The 27,445-nt window shown below is 37.9% G+C and overlaps 1 protein-coding gene across 1 annotated transcript; it reads right to left on the reverse strand.

The window, feature by feature from the left end:
- Positions 1-1,629: 1,629 nt before the first annotated feature.
- On the reverse strand, positions 1,630-26,465 carry LOC140233109 (uncharacterized). Its single transcript, XM_072313223.1, has 8 exons — positions 26,431-26,465; positions 12,801-12,947; positions 9,143-9,192; positions 7,423-7,471; positions 6,318-6,569; positions 4,737-4,952; positions 3,767-4,034; positions 1,630-2,814 (listed from the first exon to the last, which is right to left on the reverse strand). The coding sequence occupies exons 2-8, from the start codon at positions 12,910-12,912 to the stop codon at positions 2,415-2,417; spliced, it is 1,347 nt and encodes a 448-aa protein (XP_072169324.1). The 5' UTR covers positions 12,913-12,947; positions 26,431-26,465; the 3' UTR covers positions 1,630-2,414.
- Positions 26,466-27,445: the final 980 nt, after the last annotated feature.

The raw sequence follows: 27,445 nt of genomic DNA on the forward strand, positions 1-27,445 counted from the left end.
ATGATACACGCATTTTACAACATTTTCATTTCTTTACAACTGTCATTGGCACCATATAATGAATATTCGCCACTATTAATACGAACATGACATCACTGCTCACTTTCAAGGTTGAATTGTCGGCTTACAATCATCACCAGTACCACCATTTTAATCAGTTTCATTATTCATATTCACACAGCTGCCTCCTTCAGGCACTCGCATTACTCCACCAGTCACTGCGATATCTAACTAGGACATCCGACGGTTACAGTATCAGCTACCCTTCCAACAGTTTAGCTTCACACAAAAAATATAATCTTCTCAAATATAATAAGAGACAGATTAGACACATGGTATAAGGGAGCTACAAGAACATCAGTCTCTTTTCAGCCCATGCACGATTGGGAGACTTTTTTTTCTAAACTTTCGATAATTTTGGCAGTGGACAGATAGACGCTGGGGGGAGGTTTGTTGTATAAACCGAGCATACGAGCGACCTCGTATCTTTTAGAGTACTACTACTTCTTATCATTCATTTATCTAAAAGAAAAAGAAAATGTGAAAACAAATTATGAATAAAGGATGATTGTCTTACCTGTCCTTCCATACGTCACAATGCGGGTTCGATTCGGAAGAAGTTTAAATCAAATCTGGCTTAGTGTAAACACATCACTGAAATAACATTGAACTGCATGGATTTTTAAATACAAATGTACATCTCACCAATGAACCTTCCCTCATTTTAAGGAGTATAATGCAAAACACAAAATCATGTGCCAACATCTTTTACTTACTGTACAAAGCGAATTCTGTATTGATCTATTTCGATTTCATTTCTCCATCATTGTTTGTCGAGTGGCTATATTAGCCGACATGATAGAGACCCAAAATTTCTGATTTAGGCAAAGTGGCATGTTACAGTCACAATATTCGACAACAAAATCGGAAAATATGGGAAGGTTCCAAACATTCGGAACTAGTTTTGGAAAACAAAAGCAAATAAAGATACATAGGAGGGGTCACCACCGATAGATAATGGGATTCGTTTCACTTGTGGGTTGTTATTTTTTTTTTAATCAGCCTTGAAGTTACCTATTTATAATCATACACTTCAAGCTGAAAGGTAAAGACCAGATATGAGGGGCATCTTGTGGGTCTGGAACCACAAAGCATTTCATTGTAGCGAAGATGAACTTTGTTTATGTGATTAAAATCGGTCACAAGGAGGCCTTCAACTTGTTGAATAAGGCCTCTGACTTTGAAGGACAAGTGAGTAATCGCTGGAGTATCCAATGGAATAAGACGAGTAAAGAAAATGCTTCTACTTTTTAATGCTACATCTACTGACAGCTTCCAACTTCGAGCATGTCATTTTGATATCTGTAAGCCGTCTGCAGACAAAAAACATGTGAAAACTGAGAAAGCATACACAAAAAAAAGGAGGGGGCCACTCCCGTGACAGCTGGTAAAACAATCCCGGGGGGGGGGGGGGGGGGGGGATTCTCGAAAAATGCAAAGAATTCAAATTCATATCCTACAATGAGATTATGGAAGGACGTACAGCTCATGCAAAGAATCTAAGAGGGAATAACTGAACAATGGCTATTTTATTTTGTACAATACATAGCCATAATATTATCCCAGGTGACATATCATTGATGCAAGTACAAAAACCACAGGCCATTCAAGCTCCAATCTGAGATCATGTCCCACTAAAATGGTCAAGTGTTGGTAGAGATAGTTAGTCTCGCTACCAAGCCTTTATCAAGGTGACTAATTAATGATCGTTGGTGACAAGCAAACGCAGCTGTCCCATATATTACTATTCAACAGCTCTTTTTATATTCAATTCTTTTCGAAGGTGAGGTTATTGGGCAGTTAAAGATCACACTACATAATAATTGTTCCGAAGCTCCTTAATTCAGTATTTCTTGAGCTGTTAACATGTCTTTTTAATAACCAAGCCAATTTATTCAGTGAACGTCAAACGAGAAAGATTGATATACCAGTCCCAAACATACTCATTTCTCTAATCATAGTCATGTATCATAGGGTTTAAACACTAGTTGACAGATGATTACATAATCATTTTCAAGTCAGCGAGATATCGTTATTAGAAACTACTCGTCACATTTATGTTTCAAAATGCACGAAGTTGGTTACTTCTCAGGTGGTACCAAAGATTGAGAAATTATATCTCAGGAATATGCTCACTATAAGAATTCATCAACTATCTTGCATACGAATACATAAATGAATTATCAATTTTCAAGTATTCCATTTGCCTATAGCATGTAATCGAGGGAGATCCAGGTGACTTGTATCTTCTGTTGCTGAGGAAACGACCCGTGTCATTTTAGCAAATAAACAGCCAAGTTCACAAAGAATACTAAACTATCATTTTAGTAGTCTTATATCGAGGGGTTCATCAGTCAGTTGGTCGAAGTATGGGAGAATTTGAAGAGGCTTGTGTGATACGAGTCGTAATGCTCCGCTGGCTTCACGGCCGGGTTGATCCACCGCACCATCTCGCCCGCCTTCCGCGGCTCGATGCTAGCCGACACCAGCTTCGTGCTTAGCGAGCACGAATCGATGTTCCATTTCTGCGCGAAGCTGAAGCGGACGGCGGGCAGACCGATTTTCTCCTGGTGGCCCTGGACGTAAGCCTGCTTGAAGTTCTCGTTAAACTGCTGCATATCGAAGATCTTCGTCTCGACCTCGCGAGTCAGCTCAACGGCATCGTGATCCTGCCGCTGCGTGCTCGTCCAGAAGAGTTTTGTGTTGCAGAGCCGCTTCGCAAACAAGTCGCCGTTGCGAGTGGTGATCTGTAGTCTGCGTCATAATGCAGATGAATATTGATGTAATAAATCTCACTAGGGGAATTCTAAATACCGAGTAAGATGAGAATAAGAACACAGCGTTTGAGGAATTTCTCCTTTTCCTTTGCCCGACCAACTTGCTTAGATCAAGGGAAATTTGATTTTTTTTTTTTTGGGGGGGGGCAAAAAGGCCCCCCCCCCCCCCCCCTTCAGATCTCGGTCGTGGATCGCGCGATCCTCGCGAAAATTTGCACTACGGTAGAGGCCAATGTAATCTACAAGGCTGTATAGTTTGATTTTTCAAATCTTAATTTATGTATTTTATATCAATTAATTTATCCTAATCTATGCATTTTTTTTTTTGCCTATAGATAAAGAAATAAAGCTCCAAGACTTCTAATTTTTGGTGAACATATTCTTTTCAATATCCTCAACAATAATATTGAAGCAAAAATTCAGTTTCATAATTATGTTTTTTGTTGGTTTTTTTTTGTCAAAATTTGTAGCAGAAACTTTTGAAAGCATAGTTAGGCTAAAATAAATCATTATCAGCCATTGAAAGTAAAGATATTTATTTTTATATGAATTAATTGCAAAAACACAGTTTACATTGGATTTGTACACAAAATCATGTTTTTGAGCAATTTTGGGGTCGACGAATTTGTTTCAAAGGGGCGTGGCTTAAAAACAGTATGCCCGGGAGCGACAAATGTGGTCTCAAAAGTTGCGCGATACTTGAAAGAAAAAAGTCATAAAATGTCGCGGCGAGAGCATCACGCGTTGCGGAATAATCGCGTGAAACGTCGATGGGGGGGGGGGGTAATTGGCTCAAAATAATTTCCTATCGACGAGAAAGATTAAAGAGAAAAAAACATCAATTCACACATGATCAAAAAAAATGACGATGAAGAAGAAAGAAATCGGCGTGAAACAAACGAATAAAATAAACAAAATGCAATGCATACCCTTTGTCGAAATTCTGCAGGATCATTTGCGTGTACTTCTGGTGAGAATCACGCTGCCAGGGCATGTTCTCGTAATGGAACGTTCCGTCCTTCTCCGTCCGAATTCTGGTGGTGACGGGGATGAGCTGCAACCCGGATCTGCTGGATGGGGCCACCGTTGATGCTTGGCTATCGGGTTTGTAAAAGACCAGGCAACCCAAGGGCTTGTTGACTGTCTCCTCCAGAACGCAAGTACCCAGGAATCTCACGGAGATCTTAAACTCGTGAGCTGGAACGGATCGATTCAAGATGGATTACCAGTCATCAAACTTATACCTCGATTTCGAATACTTTAGTATATGGATGATTCAAAAAACCCCGAAAGGACATTAACTTAGGCCTACAAAATAGACTTAAAAACTCTGTAAAACCTTCAATATTCTGAGTTAATGCACATAGTTCGTAGAGTGAGCATCTGAGGAAAAATGAAATAACAATAAACAATATCTAATTCAACCATGATATTTCAGAAAATACGGCAAGGTTGACAAACCGCTGGAAGGATCAGCCTGAGAGGATATGTCCAAATTGCCAATTATCTTAAGAACGGGAGAGGGAGTATTAAATCACGGCAGATGTGAACGTTTGTTAAAATTATATTATCATGGGTACACTATCCATTGAGTAATGAGATTACTTTTTTACAATTTCACTCTAGAGAAATGAAATTCGCAATGGACAAAAACATTTTCAAAAAAAAAATATGCATACGCACAGTTGGAAAAAAGAGCAACTCTAGATTGTAGAAAAGGGTAGAAACCTGTGCACGGCAACAAAATACACATAACCTTAAAAACACCGATACGTACACATATCATAAGCACATGTGTATGTCTGCTTCTATAGCAGAATTAGAAAAGATATATTTATTTATCTTAAATACAATGCAGTTAGGAAAATGCTGCAGCATAATATTGTAATCTTAGCTGACCTTCTGGTAACTTGGGATCGCTCTCCACTGATGTGCTTGTGCTTGAACTTGTGCTTGTGCTTGCGCTTGGAGAGGCTCGCACTTTAGAAGGCCCGGAGGCAGCGTCGTGTCTGTTGGCACTGGTAGTGACGCTGTTGGCGGCACTGGCGGGTCTGGGGCTGGGGGGAACTACTGCAACTTGGAGGTCTTCATGCGTGCGACCTGAAGGTTGATTGCCTGATTAAAAAAAAAGAAGGTCTTCTTTCTATAATGATATACTTGATTTCTGTCATTCCCTTAACCTTACTTGCTCAGAGACTTCTCAAACAAAAGACGTAACTGTGAAAACGACTAAACAAAATAATTTCACATAAGCATGAAATTGCTTGGCAATGTGATTGTTTTCGGCATGTTTTCTCACACCAGAGAGCTGAATCTGTTCTGTAGATTTAATCACATAAAGTCATTTCCGTTTGTACGTTAATTTGCCGTCTTTGCCGTGGAATGTGATGAGATCCTTACGATTTCTTTTAAATTAATTACACACGTTTTCAGTATAATTATATGAAAACTCTTCTTCCTTGTACCTTGTGGAATACTCAACGCTGGATGTAGGGCCTTTGGAGTATAAAAAAACCTACAACTTCATAATCATACTGATCATACATTCATATAAAAACACCCTGATACACTAAACTAAGGTTCAAGTGCAGACTTTCACTTGTGTGTTTATAGTAATACAGGCGACTCCCGTTATATCGAAGTTCTTGGGCCCGGCAGTTTTCTTTCCTTATACCGGAATTTCGTTATAACCGAACAATAACGCTTTATAGAGATATTATGCAGACAATATTTTGGGACCTGCATTTTTACTTTGTTAAAGAGAGTTTTTTTTTTATGTTTTTTTTTTTTTTTTTGGTAACCGTTACATATATAGCGGAAATGCACTTCACCGATATTCTGAATACATTGTATTGATGTGCTAGAGGAACTGATGTGTGTGTGTGTCTGTCTGTCTGTCTGCCTGTGTGTCTGTGTGAGCGTGCTTGCGTTTTTATTTGTGTATGTCGATGAAAGGAGGGGTAGGCATTATTCTCCGTATCGCCAATACGCAAAAAAACAAACAAACAAACAAACAAACAAACAAAAACCGTCTGCGCATAATGAAAAGCCCCGTCACAGATGCACTGTGGGATTTCTCTGCGCCATTGTCGCTTCCGGTTGTCTCTAGCGGGTCTTTAACTAATAGTTCCCATCGTGCAATTCAATGCCATTTTCGTCTGTTTTTCTTTTGCTATTTTTTCATCGGTTAGAATTCAACGAAAAAAACTTTACTGATTTGCGGTCATTAGAACCATGGCTAGCTACTGCGAGGCTTCAGTGTGCTGGTCACATGACGGAAAGCGAAGAGATCTTTAACAAAAATACCCCTGGACAAAGACGGAACGTGACCCGAGTGCATATGCGGCCAAAACCGGGACAAGTTTGTGCCCTGAGCTATCTCATAATGCATCTAAAACGCTGCTCTGCGCACAGCACCTACGTACTGGCGATACCCAGAATTAATAATGTACGAGGTCGTTTTCCGACACCCTTACACACCGGTGCTGAATCTTGATCCGACACTTTCAGTCGAGGTGAACATCTCCATCGCTCCCCGCGCCTCCACAGAATCGATGCGCACGGACGGCTCGATGGCGTCGATGGTGTCCATGTTTGTCACGCTGTCTGTGGTGTCCGTAGGATTCTCCTGGCCGACTGCTGCATAGAGGGCAGGGGCCATGACTGGCGCAGGCTCGTTGGGGATGACAGGGTTCATCGCGTGATACATCTCCTCGTCGGTCTCCATTTGTTCTGTTGAAGGCGGAGTACAGTTTATCAAAACTGACAAAGGTGAGTTTATCAAAACTGACAAAGGTGATACACAATGCGAGAACCCTCAACCCGGTGCTTTCTTACTGCGTAATTTGGCACCGGGAAACCGGGGTATACAGTGCATATTTTCAAGGACACAGAGTATAATGAAGTATAATAAAAAAAAAAAACAACACTCGTTTGGTTACGTTCAATTTTGTTGGCACGCCACGGAGAGCATTATTATTGGATATCAACTACACAGTATTTGCATAATGCAATAAAATGCATATACAACTGAATTTAGGAAAATATTTCATATCTGTATACAATTTTATATCTGTACGTGCTCACTGACAAGTTGGTAATGTTTGCAAAGTTAGATTGTATTAAGCGGAATAATCAATCTTAAAAAAGAAGAATTATGCCTACATTACAAGTAACAACTGTGAGCTAATTGATCCTATTTCAAGCTTTTGAGAATATGGGGTTTCCAATGTGTTCCCGATGTATTTGAATCATTGGATGACTCCATATTGGTATTTGTGACGTACGAATGGACATTCGTATAATTATTATAGAAACAACTTCACACAAACTCACAAACACACGTAAAATTAAATTCGACGTGTTTATGGCATGAAAAATGTCAAAATTAATGTTCATTAATAAGCTAAAGGAAGATGATGGAAATAATAATGAGAGACCCTCTCATAGAATTAATTATTTTTCCTTCTCCTTCGGTCTGTGACAATGTTCCACGCTAGACTTTGACCGATTGATTACTTCCATCCGGATTTTATACATCTTTTTTTATCATCATGAATACAGAAAGGATGGGAATTCCACGTACCTCCAAAGGATGTCTGTGCTGATGTTGGACCAGGGCTTGTAAGAATTAACTACAATAAAACATAAACAAAGAGAACAGATTGCTAAACTTCTTGATATGTATGAAATTGTCCCAACAATCTGCTCCAGCGCTCTTCTGCATTCTCATAATCATGAAAAAATTACCAATGTACGTACTCATTATCATGTAATGTGATGGCGTTCACAGTAAAAGAATTTTGATAACGTATACAAAGTTGGCTTTGTTGTGTGAAAGTTACAATCCTTGTTTCAGCCATATAATTATAAATCACAAAATATCATATTAAACCATAAAAATTATGATTATGAAAACAACCTTATATTATAGGGCAGTGTTTCAAGTGACTGATAATATAATCGGAATCATCAGACATTTCTAGCTGGGACAGCGTTTACTCTTCTTCATAATAATTATGTTCTGTACTAAATATATTGAAGTGTAATATACTATACAGCTTTTCTTATTTAAATTTCTCGAAAATGGATTTGGTTTGACATGGAATGCTTGACATTAAAAAAAGAAAGAAGAATAGAAATCAACTGAGATCATAAACGTTGGTACAGTATTGGTGGAAATGAGAATTGGGCTTTTGGACTTTTTGCGAGATACCAAGAAAACACTAATGATATAGTACAGAACATACCATTTTAGGAGGAATTCAAAGTTTATTTGATGAAAATCGGGTTTGGAATGACTGAAACATCCAAAAACAAAGTAAAACAAAGCGATCGTAATAAAGTGTGGGTCCGGTCCCACACTTTATTAGAATCGCTCTGTTTTGGATATCTCAGAAATTTCCAAACCATTTTTAATCAAATAAACGTTGAATTCCTCATAGAATTACATGCTCTTTCATATATTTTCATAAGAGGTTTCTCATTATCTCACCAAAAAATGTTTTAAACCTGAAATTAGGTCTCAGCCAAAACTATAAAATCCCTTTAACATTCTATGTATTAACTTTTGCATGATCAAAATCCCACAGCTCCAACTTAACACTGCGCATCACACGGGGTTTTTTTTTTTCTTTCTTTTGTTATGTTTTTGTTTTTGTAAAAAGGCAATTAATTCCTTTAAGGATGTATATCAACGTGATCTTACAACCGTTTTGCCCACGGGGTTCAACGTCGTTTCATGAATAATCCAAGTGAGAGAAACTTCTGTAATATCATGATTATATAAACTCTATTCACTTTCCGATAGAGTACCATCTATTCAAGATCTCCATGCACATAAACTCCCTGTTCCAGAAGCAATTCACCAACAAAACACTGTTATCGACCAACAAATATCATTGTTCGTTGAATTTTTAAATGAAGCAATATCCCCCCCCCCAAAAAAAAAAAAAATGAAAATGGAAAGTGGAATTTAGATTTATTTAATGGTTTACTAATATCGTCTACACATGCATATAGTGATAAACAAATGCTTTACATTCCATTGTGAAGTTCCATTTTGATTTAATCACTAACATGCAAAATGCAGCGCTGTTAAAGTCATACTGTTAACTTCGACGTCTTGGGTGTTTGTTATCTCCGAGTAATACTCTGCGTACAGACAATGTTTGTGTGTGCCAATTTTATGACTACGTGCATGATTACGAAAGCCAAAAAACAAAACAAAAACACCGACAATATAATAATCTAATCTCAGTTAAGTTGAAGTGATGAAGCAACGAGAGGAAAATAAATTCACTTACGCTTGGGTCAAGATTATCCAGCAGCTTCAGTATAAAGGCGTCCTCATCCGCTGGATAAAAAATAAGAGGAATATAGAATAGACTACTAGTATTAAATATATCTAAACACTGCGTTATTATGATACCTAAAATGTCATGAATACAGCGCATATATATATATAACCAATATATATATATATATATATATATATTATATATATATACAATATATATATATATATACAATATATATATATATATATATAGGCCCTATATATATACATACATACATACAAAACATATAGCAGATCTATTTAAAGAGAGTAACAACATAGTACTGTGGGCAGCATCCATGGGACGATGAGAATCCGCGAAACTTTCCTTCAGGAAATAGGAAATTCAAGAACAATATTTCATACATTATGCATATTACTCTCGGATAGACGTGGGTGATGTACGAGGCGTGAATATAATATCATATCATATCACACCATATCATGTCATATATCTTATTATAATTATCATTCATATATCATATCATATCATATCATATCATATCATATCATATCATATCATGTACAAGATACTACTCAAGATAGTACTCGTTGGACCTTTGCTATGATTGTCTTTTTGCATGTGCCGGCCTGATATTGAATAAAGCATAACTAGGCGTCAAACCGTTTTTTTATACAGCAACAATCACTGAGTCGCGATACTGTTTGAGATCGCTACCCATAGATAAAATTGAACGTTGAAATATAGGTTGTATCTACATGTATACTTTTATTTATTCAACACTTTCAGTAAAAACAGAGGAAAAAAGACAGAAAATTGACAACACCATACTATAACAAAGAAAAGAATGATCACAATAAGCATCAGTATAACATTACGAATATACAATACATTTGAAAGTGTTCGGAGACAGACAGAAAGGCTATGCCTCATATAAAAGTATAGTCCCAATACTATTTCATTCATAGAATATTAAAATATTGTTGATTTAAAACATTTCTTTATGAATTAATACACACATACATACGCACACACACACACACACACTGACATATTTCACAAGAGAACAATTTATCATACAGTTCCATCATACTGATTTAAAACATGCAATCTTAACTTTCGTTTACACATATTCAGCGATGAACTCCGTCTTATTTCAACTGGAATGGCATTCCGGTTGGGTCCATAGAAAATTATAGAATTATACGATGGCATTGTTCTGGCATAAGGCAGTGTAAATTTATCTTTGATTCTCATATCATATTTTCTGTTATCACTCATTTGATAATAATTAATCAAACATTTTGGAAGCATCTTCCTAACACATAAGTACATAGAAATTGCACTTTGAAAATAAAATATATCATTGGATTTTAAAATCTTCAGATTAACAAATAATCATAAGCGATTTATGCGCAAGAAAATCACAGTGATAAATAATACGGACCATTTTATTTTTTTCCTGCAATAAAAACTATCTCCTGGCATGGTCATACCTGAATTTGCCCAAGCTACTGCACAGTAGTTTAAATGAGGTAATAAGAGAGTATTATAAAGAAGAAGCAACACCATTCTTGACAGAAATCGTTAATATCCGTACATGTTTTGACAATCTATTGCAGACAACACCAGTATGTTCGTTCCAATTAAGTTTGTTATCAATTGTCACACCGAGGAATTTAATCGAACAAACAGTACTTGATTAAAATGTTAATCTTTAAATGTAGTCTTAATTTCATTACATTACAAATGATATGGTTAAAATATGCGCAGACAACTGAAAAAACACACCAAACAAACCCGGAAATACACGAAAAGAAAAGAAAACGTAGACGTTCCTACCAAATAATGAAGAGTGGTTCCTTTTCAAAAGAAGCTATGTAGATGCAGATGTAACCGATTAAAAAGAAAACGGCACATGCAATTGCCTGGCACGCTCTTAAGTCAGAAGTGACTACTCCTGGGCTAAGTTGAATATCGCTTTTATACTGCATCGTTTCAGGTCTGGCTAACTTGGGGGGCAACCACAACCAATGTAAAGGACTATACATGCGTGCTACAAGTTCCGACACGCGTGGAAATGATTAGTCACAGCAGAGCAAAACAAAACATCAACAACAACAAAATCCATGATGAAGCTGCCGTTAATGAAAAAGCAGAAGCCCATTATACCACAAGCAAAGAAGCATTACTTGGACTTGTTTACACTGTGTCATGACAAATTCACGAAGACGCACCCACGCATGAACAGAAACACACATCGCACTCATACTCCAAGTCACCGGAGGAAGAGTCACACACGCGCGCGCGCTAGGGGAATTCCCAAATATTGCGCAATGCGACATGCTCGCCGCGCCGACATTACGCAGTCCTTGGAGTCAACGGTGCACGTGCTCGCGAACAGTCATCATCCAACTTAGTTTCCTAACCGAGGCATGTTACGCAGACAGTGTTAGTATATCAAAGTAGTGAATATCGGACGAATAACGGTAATTTTACGTGGAATCGGTATCAATCTCTAAACTGCACAAAATTTCATGGAACTACGGTGAAACAACCTTGTCTGTGTCGTAACAAATTGCAGTCAAGATGTGTCATAATCAAGGAAAACAGAGTAATAAAATAATTGCTGACAAAACAGATGCCTCTTGCGTGGTAATTTTGAAAAGAAAAAGAAGGCAACGAGGGAAAAATGAACAAAAACGATGAAAAGAAGAGGCAAAAAGACAAGAAGAGGGGAGGAGATTAAAAAAAAAAAAATGGAGCCGCAGCAAACACGGAAGGTAAAAATATTTTATCGATATACCGAAAAAAGCCGGAATACAACAGATCAACAACGCAAGCACACAACATAACCTTACAAAAAAAGAAGAAGAAAAAAAGAATATCCTTTTTCTACATACATCTGGGTAAATTTTAGGAAGTTATTACTATTGTTATTACTATCAATTATTTCACTATAATCATTTTCATGAATCATAATTATCATTAACATTCGACCTTATGCTATTTTTCTAATAATTATTACCTCCGCCAAGGAAGTTATGTTTTCATCTGCGTTGGCTCGTTTGTTTGTTCGTTTGTTAGTTTGTTTGTTTGTCTGTGTGCAAAAAAAAAAAATAATAAAAAAGTTGAGGACGGAATTGAATGAAATTTGCAGGAAAGGCTAATAGTGACACAAGGAACAGATTAATCCATTTTGGTAGTGAATAGTGATTCGGGAATTTGTATGGATTTTTGAAGGATTTTTTATCTTTTTGCAGATAAGGTCAATGACTGACTTTGGGAGTTCAAGCTGTGCTCTGCTGTGGCAAGGCGCGGTGCAGCTGGAAGCTGATGACATAAATAAGACTTCTATATTGGGAAATGGCATGTACTGTGTGTCTGGGTGGAAAATGAGTTGCTGGCCGGCTTGGCGGAGGTCTGCGCTCTCAGAGTGCTTTTCTAGTAATAAATCAAATGTAATCATTGATACCATTATCATTTTATTTCATTATCATTATTATATTATCTTTATCCACAATCACCAATATATCTATTATCATGATTGTCATCATCACAGTTTATTCGTGTTATCGATAATGTTGTCACATCCTCCCCCCCCCCCCCCCCCATCTCATCTGCCTCCCATTCTGCCTGTGAGTAATTCGGACGCTTCACTTACTCTGCTGAGTGTATCCTTGCAGGCCCTGAGTCATGGCGAGCACGGGCGGGGGCGTGTCCGAGTCAACGTGTGCTGCCGAGTTGGCGAAGCCGAATGCATTCATTCCACTCATCTCTGTGTGATCGTCCTGCTGTTTCCCTTTTTTATCTGGATTCAAGTATGAAAGAGCAGGCCAAAGAAATCGCCAACATTAATTCTGGTGAATAAATCCTTCACCCAATTATAAATATACTTTTAACTTTTCTCGGCTAAATCAAACAAGCTCTCTGTAGCTGACACATCATCACAATGATCAGGATGGTAGGTATTCGACGTCGCAAAGCAAAATGTGCAAGCAGTATAAATAATAAATCTTTATTCTGAATTAGACTTATTTTAATTGGGTAGATAGTTCAAATCCCACACCAGTATAGCCTTTACTTCAAGCTGAATCATTTTTTTTTTTGTGCCGTCAAGTGAATTAAAACCAATTTATTTAATGTTCGTATATACTCCAACATGTCTAATGGATACTCGAACATGGTGTGTAAACACTGCGTTCGTCATTCACTCGTGGAGAAAGCCATGCGTTTTGTTGTAAGTGGCCTCGTATATTGTCATCTTCTTTATACGAGGCAATGATAATCGGGTAAACTATTGACGACATTGGCTGACCTCAATGATTACTTGATGAACCATATAACGGTTGTGGTAAGAGTAAAAGTAGACTGATAGTAGTAAAAATAGTGATAAGCGTAATTGTCTTAAAGTGAAACCACTCCCCATGTTCAACTTTTACATAGTCGCTGAGAATCTGAGAAAATGTAGCAACTAAATGGTAGAAGTTGTATCAAAATCAGGCAATATACTTACATTGTATATACAATGAGAAAGTTTATGGAATTAAAAAGTTTGAATACTTTCACCAAACAAACCAACCAGTGGTATCAGTCGCAACCACATTCGTTATGATTAGCTTATGCGATGTCACAAATCTCACAAATCATCGAGATCTTTTTTTTTTTTCGACACATGGAAACATCAACAAAATAAATCCTGGTTTTGGTCGATTATTTTGCAGCGGCAACCCTTCAAAAAAAAAAGTCATAATAGCGAATATTTTTATTTCCATATAAAATGTGAACATCAATTGAGATCTAATGCCAGTGAGCTTTCGAATTATCTCCTGTGATATCAACTTTTTGTAAAGACACATCATACCACTCATGATGAATATTATTGACAACGTGAATATTTTTGGATTTTTCTTTAATATTATGTCATGAGTAATATCATTCCCCGTGATTTCTAACAAGGCTAGGTCAAGTGCTGCTTTGTCAAACTAGAAAAAAGAAGATACGTTAAATTCTTTCTATATTTTCTTTTTTATGTTGTCCTGCAGTGATATCACGAACTGGGGGCATTTCATGAAGGAACTTGTCGGATAAAATATCTGACAAGTCAATTATATCCGACAAGTCTTGAGAAATTCTTCAGTCTGATTGGTTGATTTCTCTTAACTTGTCGGATATAATTGACTTGTCGGACATTTTATCCGACAAGTTCCTTCATGAAATGCCCCCCTGTTGTGGTTTTCCCATTTAGCGACTTCGGCACTGAAACTTTAAAAATCGTAACTTTTTCACGAATTATCCAATTTTCCTCAAACTTTTACTGATACAATCATTGCTGCCGTAACTCACTCCGTATATTTCTATTTTGGTACCATTAAAGGCATTATTTACCATTTGCAGACGAAACAAAACCCAGCTTTAGTGCTTCAAAATAGTTCTTAAATGTGAGTGAGGGATAGAAACAACCAATTTAAAAAATTGAATCAGTATAATTCATGTTAAGTATTGTTAAATATACAAAATGTGAACAACAGTTATAATAAAAATGCTTCTAGACTAAACCGTCTACAGTTATGGTCTAGTGAGAAAATAGTAGTATATCTCCTTATATTTTAGGCTTCAGTGCAAAAATTTTAACATGGTAGGATGTTTTGATACAACTGACCTATGCATATGCCTTTAACGTGTATTTTCGTTACAAAGGGTATACGGAAAGGTTAGTCTATCCAGCAGAGTTCCTGGACCACAGAGAACAGATTAATGAATCATACCAGCAGTGTCTAAGGAAAGCGGACTAATGACAAGTCATTTAAAATGAAACACGGAAACTCTATAGTAAAAGAGAAATCATTTCTAAAAACAACCACAAAAGTATATAATTTTAAATGACATCTCATGGGCAGCTAAAAATAGTCATCTACTTCATAATACGTCATAGTCATTGTATTTTGTTCGGGATTCTAAATTGCCAGCTTTGTCTCATAATCACATTTCTGAAAGAACCTACATTCACATTGACTCTGCATGTATCAAACTAAAAATAAAAAATCGAGGAAAACGATTTTGATACATTCTTCCTCTTACAACGGCTTCGGTTCTTTTATACGAAGAATGGATGATGAAAATTCCGGGTACATATCATTTCATTACTGAATCGCTTCATACAGCGCAAGGTCACATCACAATGACACATAATTATTATAAACAACAACGAGTGATACAGTATCACAATAAGTCAAGCTTTATTTTCATTCGCCAATAGGAAATGACTTTTGATGCATAACTGAATTTCATCCTCTTGCAACAATACATTTTAGCAGGCATTTTCGTCTCTTTTTAATTTCCAAAGTGTATACGAGCGCCCTATATCATCTTCATAGTAGTTAGTACAGTAAAAGCGTGCTATGTGTGATGTGTGTATCCATTATAGAAACTGTGTCGACATATAGATACAATCGATTTTGATACATTCCGTTATGTCTTTTGTTCTGTTGGGTCGTGGTGACACGTCCCGCTGAAAAATAATCGATAAAATCACAGGTGTTATATGTGAGATTTGCACTGAGTAACCCAGCCTTCAATAAAGTCACATTCGTCTATTTTATCTTGACCTCCCCACCGCAAACATCTTCTTATTTTTTTGGTGCCCCTCCGAGAGGAAGTGTTCTTTTGTATACCAACCTTCTTGATTTGGTTGTTTGTTGTATTTGTTTGTTTCATTTTCAGCTGAGAAGATGGCTGGGTAGCACATATTCAGCTGCAATAGCTGGTCTTCCATGGGGTCTGCAGTTGGATGTGTAAGGCGGGACCACTTTCCCTGTTTATATTCGGTGCTCTTTGCGATGAATAAATGAAGCGGGATCTTTTATGTGCATGAGTTGTGACTCTCTTCATACACGGGACCTCCATTAATATGTCCTATCCAAGGGACAGGGTATTTTGCCTCCTACTGAGGGGGCTGTATGATTACACCACAACTTCGCTCAGTGGGACCTGGAAATCGAACCGAGGTCCTATGGATCATGAGGCAGACGCGCTACCGACTGAGCTAACCCATCGCCAGCAATAATACTCTGAATACTAGTAATTTTGACAGACCTTTATCATCACAGTTATATCGAAGGGAGATATTACAATGACTGGGAATTCCACGCAGATACACGGTTCATTGAGATATCGACGGATTGTTTGAATATTGAATAAAATAGCTTTGGCATATGCGTAATATATAGCAAACAGATAAAACACAGCAGGGAATCCCAGCATGATTGGAAGTAGACAGGTGATGCGGGAGCTTATACTTCAAGTGGAAATACTGTAGTATTAAAACCCTGTAATATTGTACTGTGGATAATAATAACAATAATGATAATGATAATGATGATGATGATGATGATGATGATAATAATAATAATAATGGTAATGATGATGATGATGATGATGATGATAATAATGATAATAATAACAATAATAATAATGATAACAATAATAACAATAATAAGGTCTTATTTACCTAGGGTAGCCTCTTCAGTGCTGCCACTGCTCTACCAAAGGGCCCTGCTATTATCACTACCCTAGCGCTGCCAGGTACCCATTTATACACCTGGGTCGAGAGGGACATTCCGTATAGACGGTAAAAACATCTTGCCCAAGGACGTAAGCACTGGGCGGGATTCGAACTCGGGTCCTCCGATCGGGAGTCGGGAGTCTTATCCACTATATGCCACAGCATATCATCATTACTGATATCATTCTCATCGCACAACACAAAACACACAAACAAACATACAGGTGTATTAGATGGAGTACAGGGAGAAAGAGGGTGTGCGTTCCTTTATAGTGGCAACGGTCAGTGACGGTGCATGGCTGTTATTTTTTCCGACGAGATTAGAAATATTCTTAAAAGACAAGAAATTGTTCCTCCAAAGATATATCCAGGTCTTATCTTATGCTATCACTATATATAAAGTGATGTAAACAGCCTGGAAATTAGAAAATAACGATGCAGAGAGCACTGAACAGAGGGTTTCGTGATATGGGGAGCAGCTTATATGGGGAGCAGCCGGTGTAGGTGATATCCATAGAGTAGGCTACATGACCAATAATTGTATTTGGGACAACTTTTTCTGGCAAAGTGTCTGAGGTATAAATACATGCATAGTGGCTGATTTAAAGCCAAATCTTTATATTTCTCATTTGGAATTTGCTTGCAGGACATTGAAAGGGTCTATCGAGAAAACTTGTTTCGCTGAGGCGATTTGCCAGGATATCGAGTCGTTTTGTGAGTATATCCAAACCAAAGGTGTAAAATAGTTTCGATCGTAGTGCACGAGCTTTTATTCCCGAAAGGCCCTCGCCATGCAGTGAGTACCAGGTAGGTAGAACGTTGTACGTGATGATCGCTCGTGCCCTATAAAGGAATCGTATTTTCCAATTTTTGAAGCTCCATTCGATGCACTGATTGCGGAAGATCGGTTGATGTACTTAAAAATGTTACCCCGTTTATACTCCGGGCGGGTTTCAGAGCCTAGTCCTCGAGGAGATTCGTATGCCCGCTCGAATAAGCGGTCTCTTGTCTGTTTATACTGTTCAGTATGAACGGGTCTACTACTGATGATCGATTTTAAAGGTCCAGTTTACCTTTGGGAGCAGTGATTTCAAAAATTTTCCAGATATCACATTTGATGCATATGTGTAGGTCTGTTGTATCACAAAATGTTCTACCATATAACATTTTCGCAATAAAGCCAAAAATAAGTATAAGGAGATATCAGAGTTTTTCTCAATAAACCGTAACTTAGACGGTTTAATCTGGAAACATTTTTATTATAAGTACTGTTCACATTTTGTGTATTTAACAACACTTAACATCAATTTTATGGATTCAAATTTTTACAGTGGTTGTTTGTAGCTCTAACTCACATTTTAGAACTATTTTGAAGCACTAATGCTGGGTTTTTATAGTAAATTATACGAAGCAACCAAGATCGAATATGCTCTGAGATTACACTTCCGCCATATGCACCTTTCTAGCTGATTTGTTTCTTGTTGTTGTTGTTGTTGTTGTTTTGTTGGTTTTTTTTTTTTTTTGGTTTTCTGGTTATTACTGTTTTTGTTTTGTTTTCGGGTTGTTTTTTTTTTTTTTTTTTTTTGCATTTTCGTCGCTATTCCCACGTAAAATTGTGTTATCACAGCGTTTGATATTTCACACATTTCGTATAAATACTTGTACACTCTAGAGCAAAAATCGACAGTTCTGCTGGCAAACTGTAGTTGAGAACAATGTTTTCACTTTAACGAGAGGTGGATAACCGTAATACCTGGCGGCACTTTATCGTCAAACATAGCGAAGGGAGAAATACGAATGGGAATTCCAAGTTTGAGACAATTCAGATCACTATCGGGATATCAATAGATTACATGGTTTATTGAATCGCATGCTCTTGGTAGGTGCAAGTAGCAATAGATAACAAGAAACTGGGAATACCAGCACCTTTGAAAGGTACATTATTCCTAATGTGTTTACCAGAGTATATCACTGGTGATGTTATTATGGCGTGTCGTTTTGCGCAACATCTTTAGTGTCATTACTGTGGATAAGGCCAGGAAAGTCATAGCAGTTATATTGCCCACACACAAAATATATGGGGCCTATACAATAAATGCACAGACAGAGGTAGAAGGGGGGGGGGGTGAATAATATCATAGATACAATTATGTTCCCTATGTTACAACAAGAACAACAACAGCTTTCACTCCCGATATGAGAAGAGTATTCCAGAAAGTTTTAAAAAGATCTATACAAATGATTATGACATTTTCCTGATTAACGCAAAACGATGCGAACTTCCTGTAAATCAGACATGATCTTATATGCCACAATTACGTTTTGTAAGCAGAGCATGTATATTTTTATATAAGGGGCGAGTTTTTATTATAATATTATATTCAGCTATGCAATATCCGTTGTACTGTACTGCATTAGTTTTCTGCATAAAATCAACATAATACACAAACGACAATCAAACAGTGTGGAATATGGTTGGATTGACCTGCTCAACTGTTGTGTCTAAAAAAGACACAGCTGTTCTACCGAGGGGTCCAGGAAAATACATAAACAGAAACATTTTACATCAAAAACTGAATTTCAGAAAACAATATGCAGCGATAATAATTAAAAGCAGAAAGAGGCCTACACGCAACCAAAATGAATAATAATAATAATAATAATAATAATAACAATAAAAACACTACACCCTGCTCCCCCATACACACCTATTTCAAAGCTAAAGTTGAACACAATGCTTTGCATTGGTCAATAACTAGTGATGAAAGTATGGGTCTATGTTGTTGAATAATAATAACAAAAAAAAAAAATCATTTATCACTTTGTTGAAAACGTTTGCCGGTAAACTTGAATAAGGCTTTCATTCTGGCGGTAAATCACTATAGCTACAAGTTCCCCTGTAAACATAATGTATATGTACATTATTCTACAGTATTCGGTCTTGTTCTTGGGTAGTGGAAGATTTTCATTCGAACGAAGGATGTACATATTATGCGGAATAACTTTACACGAATCTTCACGATAAAGAGGACTTAAATCAAGTAGACACTTAAAAACCCGGGAATACATGTTGTTTTTACGTCCTTTCATCAATTTTATTCTGTCAAATTAATCACCTGTAATTGATAATGATACGATTTACGGGGAAGTATACTGGGAAGATAATGTGTATACTCAGTGAATACAGGTAACAAACAAACAAACGAAAACCCTACGGACACACTCCGCGTGAAAGGTTAAGAAAGATTGGGCAATCCATTCAAAAGTTATGAGTTTTCCTATAAGTTTGGGTAGACTCCACATGCCGCCATCTATAGAGGAATTCAATACGGTCATGCAAATTGATCGAGAACATCCGCACTGATCTCTTCCGCATACGTTCAATTTGTTGTTTGTTTTTGCTTTTTTTTTTTCTTCAGCGACTGCATACATGCTTCAAAGAGAGAGAGACGCATATAGAATAACAATTCAATCTCTCTCAAGGAATGCGTAAGAAGAGATCATAAAGGAATTTATGTATATGAGCTCATCCTTTTCAGGCCGAAGGACTCATTTACAAACACAACATGACATAAAATTTTGTAGGCGTTTTAACGTTGTTCACAAGTTTTATCGTCACTGTCTTGCGCAATATGCACAGGGCAAGTCATTAGACACGTGCGTGGAAATGCATTAAACTTATTGATAAAAAAAAAAACTGTACGATTCGATTACGGTTAATGAGAGGCACCTATAGTATATAGGCTTTAAAGGAAAACATGTTAGAAAAAACAAAACAAAACAAAACAATCATGCGTCCCGTACAGAGGTCAACCTCAATCCAATTATGCTATATCCTTGTAGTCGTTTCGTACTAATATCAAACCGCTGCATGCTCGCCGCCACCATTTTTCATGCCATGTCGTAATCCGCTTAACCACCCACGTACGGCTTTTGCAAATTTCGTTTCCATTAATTGCAAAAAATTTGCCATCGGCTTCGTGAAATATTCATCCATGGAAGGGAGGGGGGCAATGTTTTGTCTCTTTCTCTCGATTAATTCATCGAAGCCTTATCCAACTGGCGCGCTTGCAATACCCGTAATGACTGTAGACCAACCAACAAGAACCGGACGCCGCACGCCTCTTGCAACCTATTTTGACAATGATGTTTACTGTGACGAAAGTTACTCGTCGATTGGGATGACCGCACGAAATAGGACGGGGGGGGGGGGGGGGGATTGCTTGACCTCTGGTTCCCCCCCCCCCCCCACCACCACCACCATGTTTGATCAAAAAGGCGCGCAAAGCAGGATGCAGGCTGCAGAATGAACGAAGCCACTGACGGAGCGCAGTCAAGGAGAACATCATTTCTTGTTGTCGCTGACTCGGAACATGCGTTATTTTCTATTACGGTCCAAACTTAAGGTAAGTGGTTCATACATTATTCTCTTGCACGTTATCTTTCTAATGAATACTGTGAACTTAAACACAGTTCGGAGAGCACAAACGCCGACTGATATGACAATTAAAGTATTATTTTGATCGGCATTTTATCATACGTATAGGCCTATAGTCAAAATTATTACTTGATGGTAGGCTAACGATATCCGTCAGTGGCTCATCTTTTTGAAATCATTCCCCAAGACCACGCTAGATACATCAGGATTGACGGGAAATATAATGTCACATTCCATGCCGTATCAATACAAAAATACTCTTATAGGCTTGCACATCGACATCATCAAGCAACATGGTACGCATCTTGCTATCTATTTATCAGAATAAGATGATCGGGGGAAAAGGTTGGATGCGGATTTTTTTTTTTTCGTATCTCGAGGACTGAAAAATACGCAGACGAAGTCACACACGGAAAAAAAAAAAGGCAAAAAAAAATGTGTCGCGTTCATTCAGCCAGCAAGCTTGGTATAATAGCTCAAGAAAAGTAAATACAATGTATACAGTGTAGCTTAGGGCTGGCACATACAATTCTCGGAGAAAAAAAAAAAGAAAAAAAAAAGCACTGGTAACCGTATGAGGGCGCTCGTCTCGTTCAATGTCTTTACCTCTCGAGCTCGCGTGCGACGGAACGACTGACACAAAAGAGCATGGAGTCCTACGGACGTTCGAGACAATCAAATACTAGTAGCAGATTACAAGAGCACATCTCCCCCCCCCCCCCCCCCCTCCGCCTGCCCAAGTTCTTGTTTTTCGTTTGTTTGTCAGTTTTTTGTTGTTGTTTTTTAACTCGAAACTTGATGGGAAAAAATGCAGAAAAAATACCTCAACAGAAATTGTTGATCTGTACAGTAATGTTGGCATAAGTGATGTTGTGTAGGAGTTTCAATTCTCATTGGAGTTATTACAAGTCAATTTGCATCCAGTGTGTCAACTTGATTTGGGAGATGAGTATCCGAGTTGCCTCAATCGGCCTTTTGTACATGTTAATTTATGAGTGCATATACAAACACTGAGGGGGAAAACAACAGAGTAATATAATATTATGCTACTGACTGCTACCGGGTACTGACTGTCATATTCTATATTCCCTGGGTTTGTTAATGAAACACACAGCTACACATAGGCTACATGTAGCAAGGGTGGAATGTGTATGTGTAGGTAACATGGAATATGTGTAAGAGTAGAATATGTGTAATTCCATCAGCTTTAGGGAGAGAGAGAGAGAAAAAAAAACTCTTACCTACAATGTATACAATAATTTCATTGCAAGTACCAGTTAACAGGTGAAGTTATAAATTCTTTGAAGACTAATGCTCGTATATTGGTGACTTGTGTATGAGGTGTAGATTATGAGCAAGCAAGTGTCAATCAAGCTCAGATCTAGTCTGAAAGTTTTGGCCTGTCTCTGGAGGATATTACATAGTGATCAGTCTTATTCTATGAACCTTGCCTGCAAGGAGGTTCATGGAGCAAAGGGAGAGGCAATCCTGATATTATGCTGCTTTGTATGAAAACAGAAAACTTGTGAGAAAAGTAGATCAATGAAAATTTTTTGGCAAAAAATCAGACACACTTACAATCATGAACTGACAAAGCTTTGAATGTAACACAAATGGGCAACTCTGCATGACGAAAGTGTTGATCAGCTCTCCATTAGTTTTGTACACAAAATTTCATTACTATTCATTTTCTCAGATATTTTGGCACAGACAGAGCTTATCCAGTGAGGAGGATATCCAAAAAGATATTACAATGTACTCTTATCATACAAAGTGTACACCAAGAACAGATTTGAAGAACATTCTTTTTTTTCTCATGAAAAAAAGAAAAGAATTTGAGACTTTTTGTGTACAGATGGAATGGATAGCTGCTCAGCATCTATGTCACACAGAGTTGCGAAACTGTCTTGCTCTTAAAACTTGAGCATTTTAAAACTGTGTGTGTGTGTGTCTATTTTTCCCCAAAATTTTCAATGATCTTCTTTTCTGATTTTTATGTTTTCACACCAACCAACTTGATATACAGGGGCATTTCATAAGCATTTCGTCAGATATTTGTTTTTTTCCTGACAAACTGTTCTAAGCTACTGAAATCCTTGCATCTGACTGGCTGAGAGCAAATTTCCCCTGTAACTTAACACCACCAGGGAGGCGAGTACAGGTGTGGGCCCCCTCACTTACTTCCCTGCTGCATTGACAGGGGGTTCATGCAGCCAGACTGCACTCGGTCAGCATAATCCAGCTACTTTGGAGGCAGGGGCAGTGATATGGCTCAGTCGGTTGCGTGTCTACCTTCAGATCCATGGGTACTGGGTTTGTTTCCCCGAATCTCACTGAGCAATGTTGTGTGTACAGTGTATTTTAAAGCATTCTTTCCCCTCTTGTAAGAGGCAAACCAACCATGGCCCTCAGATAGGACATTAAATGGAGGTCCCGTGTGTGAGTTAGCCACAACTCACGCACGTGAAAGATCCCACTTCATTCACTCATCGCAAAGAGCAGGGTGCCAACCTGGTGAAGTGGTCCCCTACCCTCCCACACAAGAAAACGGGCGAATGATGCCAACCATTCTGGTTCGCCCCTAGCAATAGTCAGCAAATAGTATCAACCAGGCACATTGTGTCATACGCTTGAATGATCCCCTGATGAGACGGGCTGAAGCTTTCAGACCAGCTCAGACCCAGCTAGCCATCTCGAGAAGAGACTACACCACCAGCCTTGCTAATTTGTGCTCTAATTTTGTCGTATCAGAATTTTGAGACACAAAATCATACCCCCACTCTCTAATTGTACCGGAATGTCAGTTACAATTTATAAACCTTAAACAATTGTTCATGGTGGTACAATACCAGAAGCAGAATGTGCATACATAGTGTACATGCACTATATTATGATTACAACGGCCAATGCACAAATGAATAATAAAAATGTGGGCAATTTTATTGCAATAAGGGACTAGGCCAAGGTGAAGTAAACTTACAAAGGACTGAATATGCAATCGGAACAGTTGTTGTCTAGAATAGAGTTTGACAGTGTGTGCATCATTTGAATCGTATTATGAACACAGTGTATTCATATAACACCCTGGGCATCTGCTGGGTATAAAACACAGTACAATTACACTATTGATTGGAAAATTTTTTTCATGATCCCCTCCCCATGCCCCTTTCCTGACAAAGGACTACATTCATTCTGCAAATGGACATATATTTCATTTGCATGATTGAGGTCCTCTTGTACTGACAGTTATATTTTGAAGAGCATGCGCATGTCTCACTATGGCTGTGAATTCAGTCATGTGAAATGTATTTAGCCATGTTTATTTATCTACAGTATGTGATGAAACCATACCTTCAAGAAGCTAGCTATTGAGTATATACTGATATAGACTTAATATAATGTGCTTATTTTAATCTTTCTTCCAAGAATAAAGATCCCAGATATTCATTTGCAAGCCCTGGCTACTCTGCTGTATCAGACTGCAGCCCTGCTTCGATTTGTATGAAGGCCCTATCTTAGTACTAAGTGTTTCAAAAAACATTTCCCACTTTTGATCATTAATAGTTCAACAACTATTCATCCGATAAAACTGTCATTGATATGAGTAATAGCTGAATAGTGTACAATTTTGTTGGAGGTGATTTGAATGTGAAAGCATAAATCAGTGTCATTAAATCTAAGATTGATTTTGAAGTAAGGTTTCAGATTTTGGTCAAATTTTAACCCTCTGTACAAAAATTGAACTTTGCACAGGAACCAATGATGTGTATGTGGGTGTGTGCTGACAATGGCCCTTAACAATGGACATGCCTGAACCATCTGTTGACTAGGCGTCAGTCTCGCGCTCCCAGGCACATGAATGCTTAATCAATAATTCATGTGGATTGCCCTGGGCACTGCTAATCTGAATTCATGCACGGTAAAGGGTAAAATGCATGCATATGGAAAAAGTAAGCACATGTTTCCATGTGCTTGCAAACACCTCATTTCATTCCAGCTGGCAATCATTTTGAACCTAAATTTGGGAGATAAATAAGCATAAATTATCTTAAGTTCCTCATTTTAATACAACTGTCTACTAATTAAATAGTCCGACAAAGTTTTAGCTTTTTCGATAAAAAGAGCTCATTTTTGGTAAAGAGTTCAGCAGCATTTATCATTGGGGCGATTTGTTTCACAGTAGATTAATTCAAGGCTTCATATACACAAGTGTATACTCTGATTGATTTTCTTTGCTTCCTGTCACCATGTTTACGATAGAACAGAAGGTAATCATTGTAATTTCGTTTTTCAAAAGTAGGAGAGCACTAGGGAGCTGTCACGACTCAACGACAGTATCGGCAGGCGTTTGACTTTACACAGATACTGCCAGAGGCTGAAAAAAGACTAGTTGTGATAGTGGAATTTCTCATGAATAAATAATGAAGCATTCAAACCCTGGCCATTGTTCAGGACCATTGTCAGGGTGTTAACCACACACTCCCATACACACCCATTGACCCCTGTGCAAAGTGAAATTCTGTACAGAGGGTTGAAAATAGAGCAAAATCTGGAACCTAACTGTGAAAATATTAAATCATGGATTTCATGAAACTGAACCAAATTGTACACTATTCAGCTATCACTCATATCAATGACAATGTTATCTGATATAGACCTATACATGTAGTTTTTGAATCATTAAGAATCAAAAGTGGGAAATGTTTTTTGAAACACCTAGTATATATATATATATATATATATATATATATATATACAAAATAAACATTCCAAGGGCTAAGGTTATGTTACATACAACTAGTCTACTCGAGCTAAAACACTAAACAGAGGTACCGCATGAAAACACATACAACTGAGTGTAGAAGCTACGGTGTATGTGGTTTTATGTGCATTTATTTACTCATCGTAATTATATTTGTAATGTCCAAAAATGGCAAGCATGATGTAGGCAATGAAAATTATGACTCACCGAAGTGGCACAAAGCCTCTGTTCTTGTGTTTATGTGGCAATCAAGGTACGGTACGTACGGTGCAACTAGCCCACGCTTTTTCGATGGACCCATACACACATAGACTACACAAAATACAAGCAAGGGGCTCCGGACAACAGCTACTGGCGACTTACGCACTGACTAACTCACTACTGTACTGAGACTGAGTACACAATTTTAACAAGCAATTCCACTCAATCACAACTCTCTGATAGATGGTGTCTTTCGTCCGAAATATTCCTTAATGTATAACATCACAAAATGTCACAGAATGACATGCAGTATTGGCGTTTGTACTCACGAAGTTGGTTAACGTCTCGACGAGCACTTACTCTCGACGTGTACTACACATTGCAGCTAGATATGTTTTTGCGGTGTGGTGGACGACACCGTACGTAGTACCCGCGTTAGCAAAAAGGGATTTTACACACTACGTCACGGGGAATTCCCATTTCGCAACTAACAGACGTTAGAGCGCCCTCTGTAATACCAAAACAAAATACGTGTAAACTGAGCTCATGCAGAGACAATCGGGGATTCCCAGCCAAGCTGGCAATCTAAAAATACCTAATACCTGTAAACATCAGTAGACTTTCTCATGTCCATAACATTGCGCACCAGCAATGTCCAAGGAACAACCTACTATTTTTTTTTCTCTGTCTCCAGATCAGTTGCATCACATCCGACCGTCTGAGGTCTAAGATTTCATGAGCATGTTCTACACAAGATTGTCTTGACTCGAAGAACAACATATTTCAGTTCTCGAATATTCTCGACTAATAAAATGATACATATTCTATGAAGTTTTAAATTCAGTCTTTGGTAAGTAATATATCATTTTAAGATGCTTGCAAGACTCTTTATTAGGTTGTTATCGTTAGGTTGAGAAGTATGGAACAATTCAGTTGTATGATAATTCGAATGAATATGTCTTACAACTTACTAATACGTGGTTTTCATGAAAATGTTACAAGAAATAACTTGGTAAAGAAGTATAATGAAGAAACATGAGCAACGACTGTCATGCAGTGCACAGGGAATGTAGTTATAATGGAGCTATCTTATGTTTTGTTTTTTCTTCTTCCTTCCTCCCCAGTCCCCTACCCGTTCTCTCCCTCTCTCTCATCTCTCCCCCTCCCCTCCCCCTCGCTCTCCTCTTTCTATCCTCTCTCACTCCATTCTCTCAACCCGCGTGCATCTAATTATAGACCCTTTCTCTTCCCACCTCCCTGCTCCTACACAGCTATGTAATCTTCCATTATGTCATGAATACGCATTTGTACGATGTGGGTGTGGCCTGTTCAATTCAATTCAAT

This window comes from Diadema setosum, chromosome 9 (genome assembly GCF_964275005.1).
Source record: "Diadema setosum chromosome 9, eeDiaSeto1, whole genome shotgun sequence".
In the NCBI taxonomy this organism is placed as follows: Eukaryota; Metazoa; Echinodermata; class Echinoidea; order Diadematoida; family Diadematidae; genus Diadema; species Diadema setosum.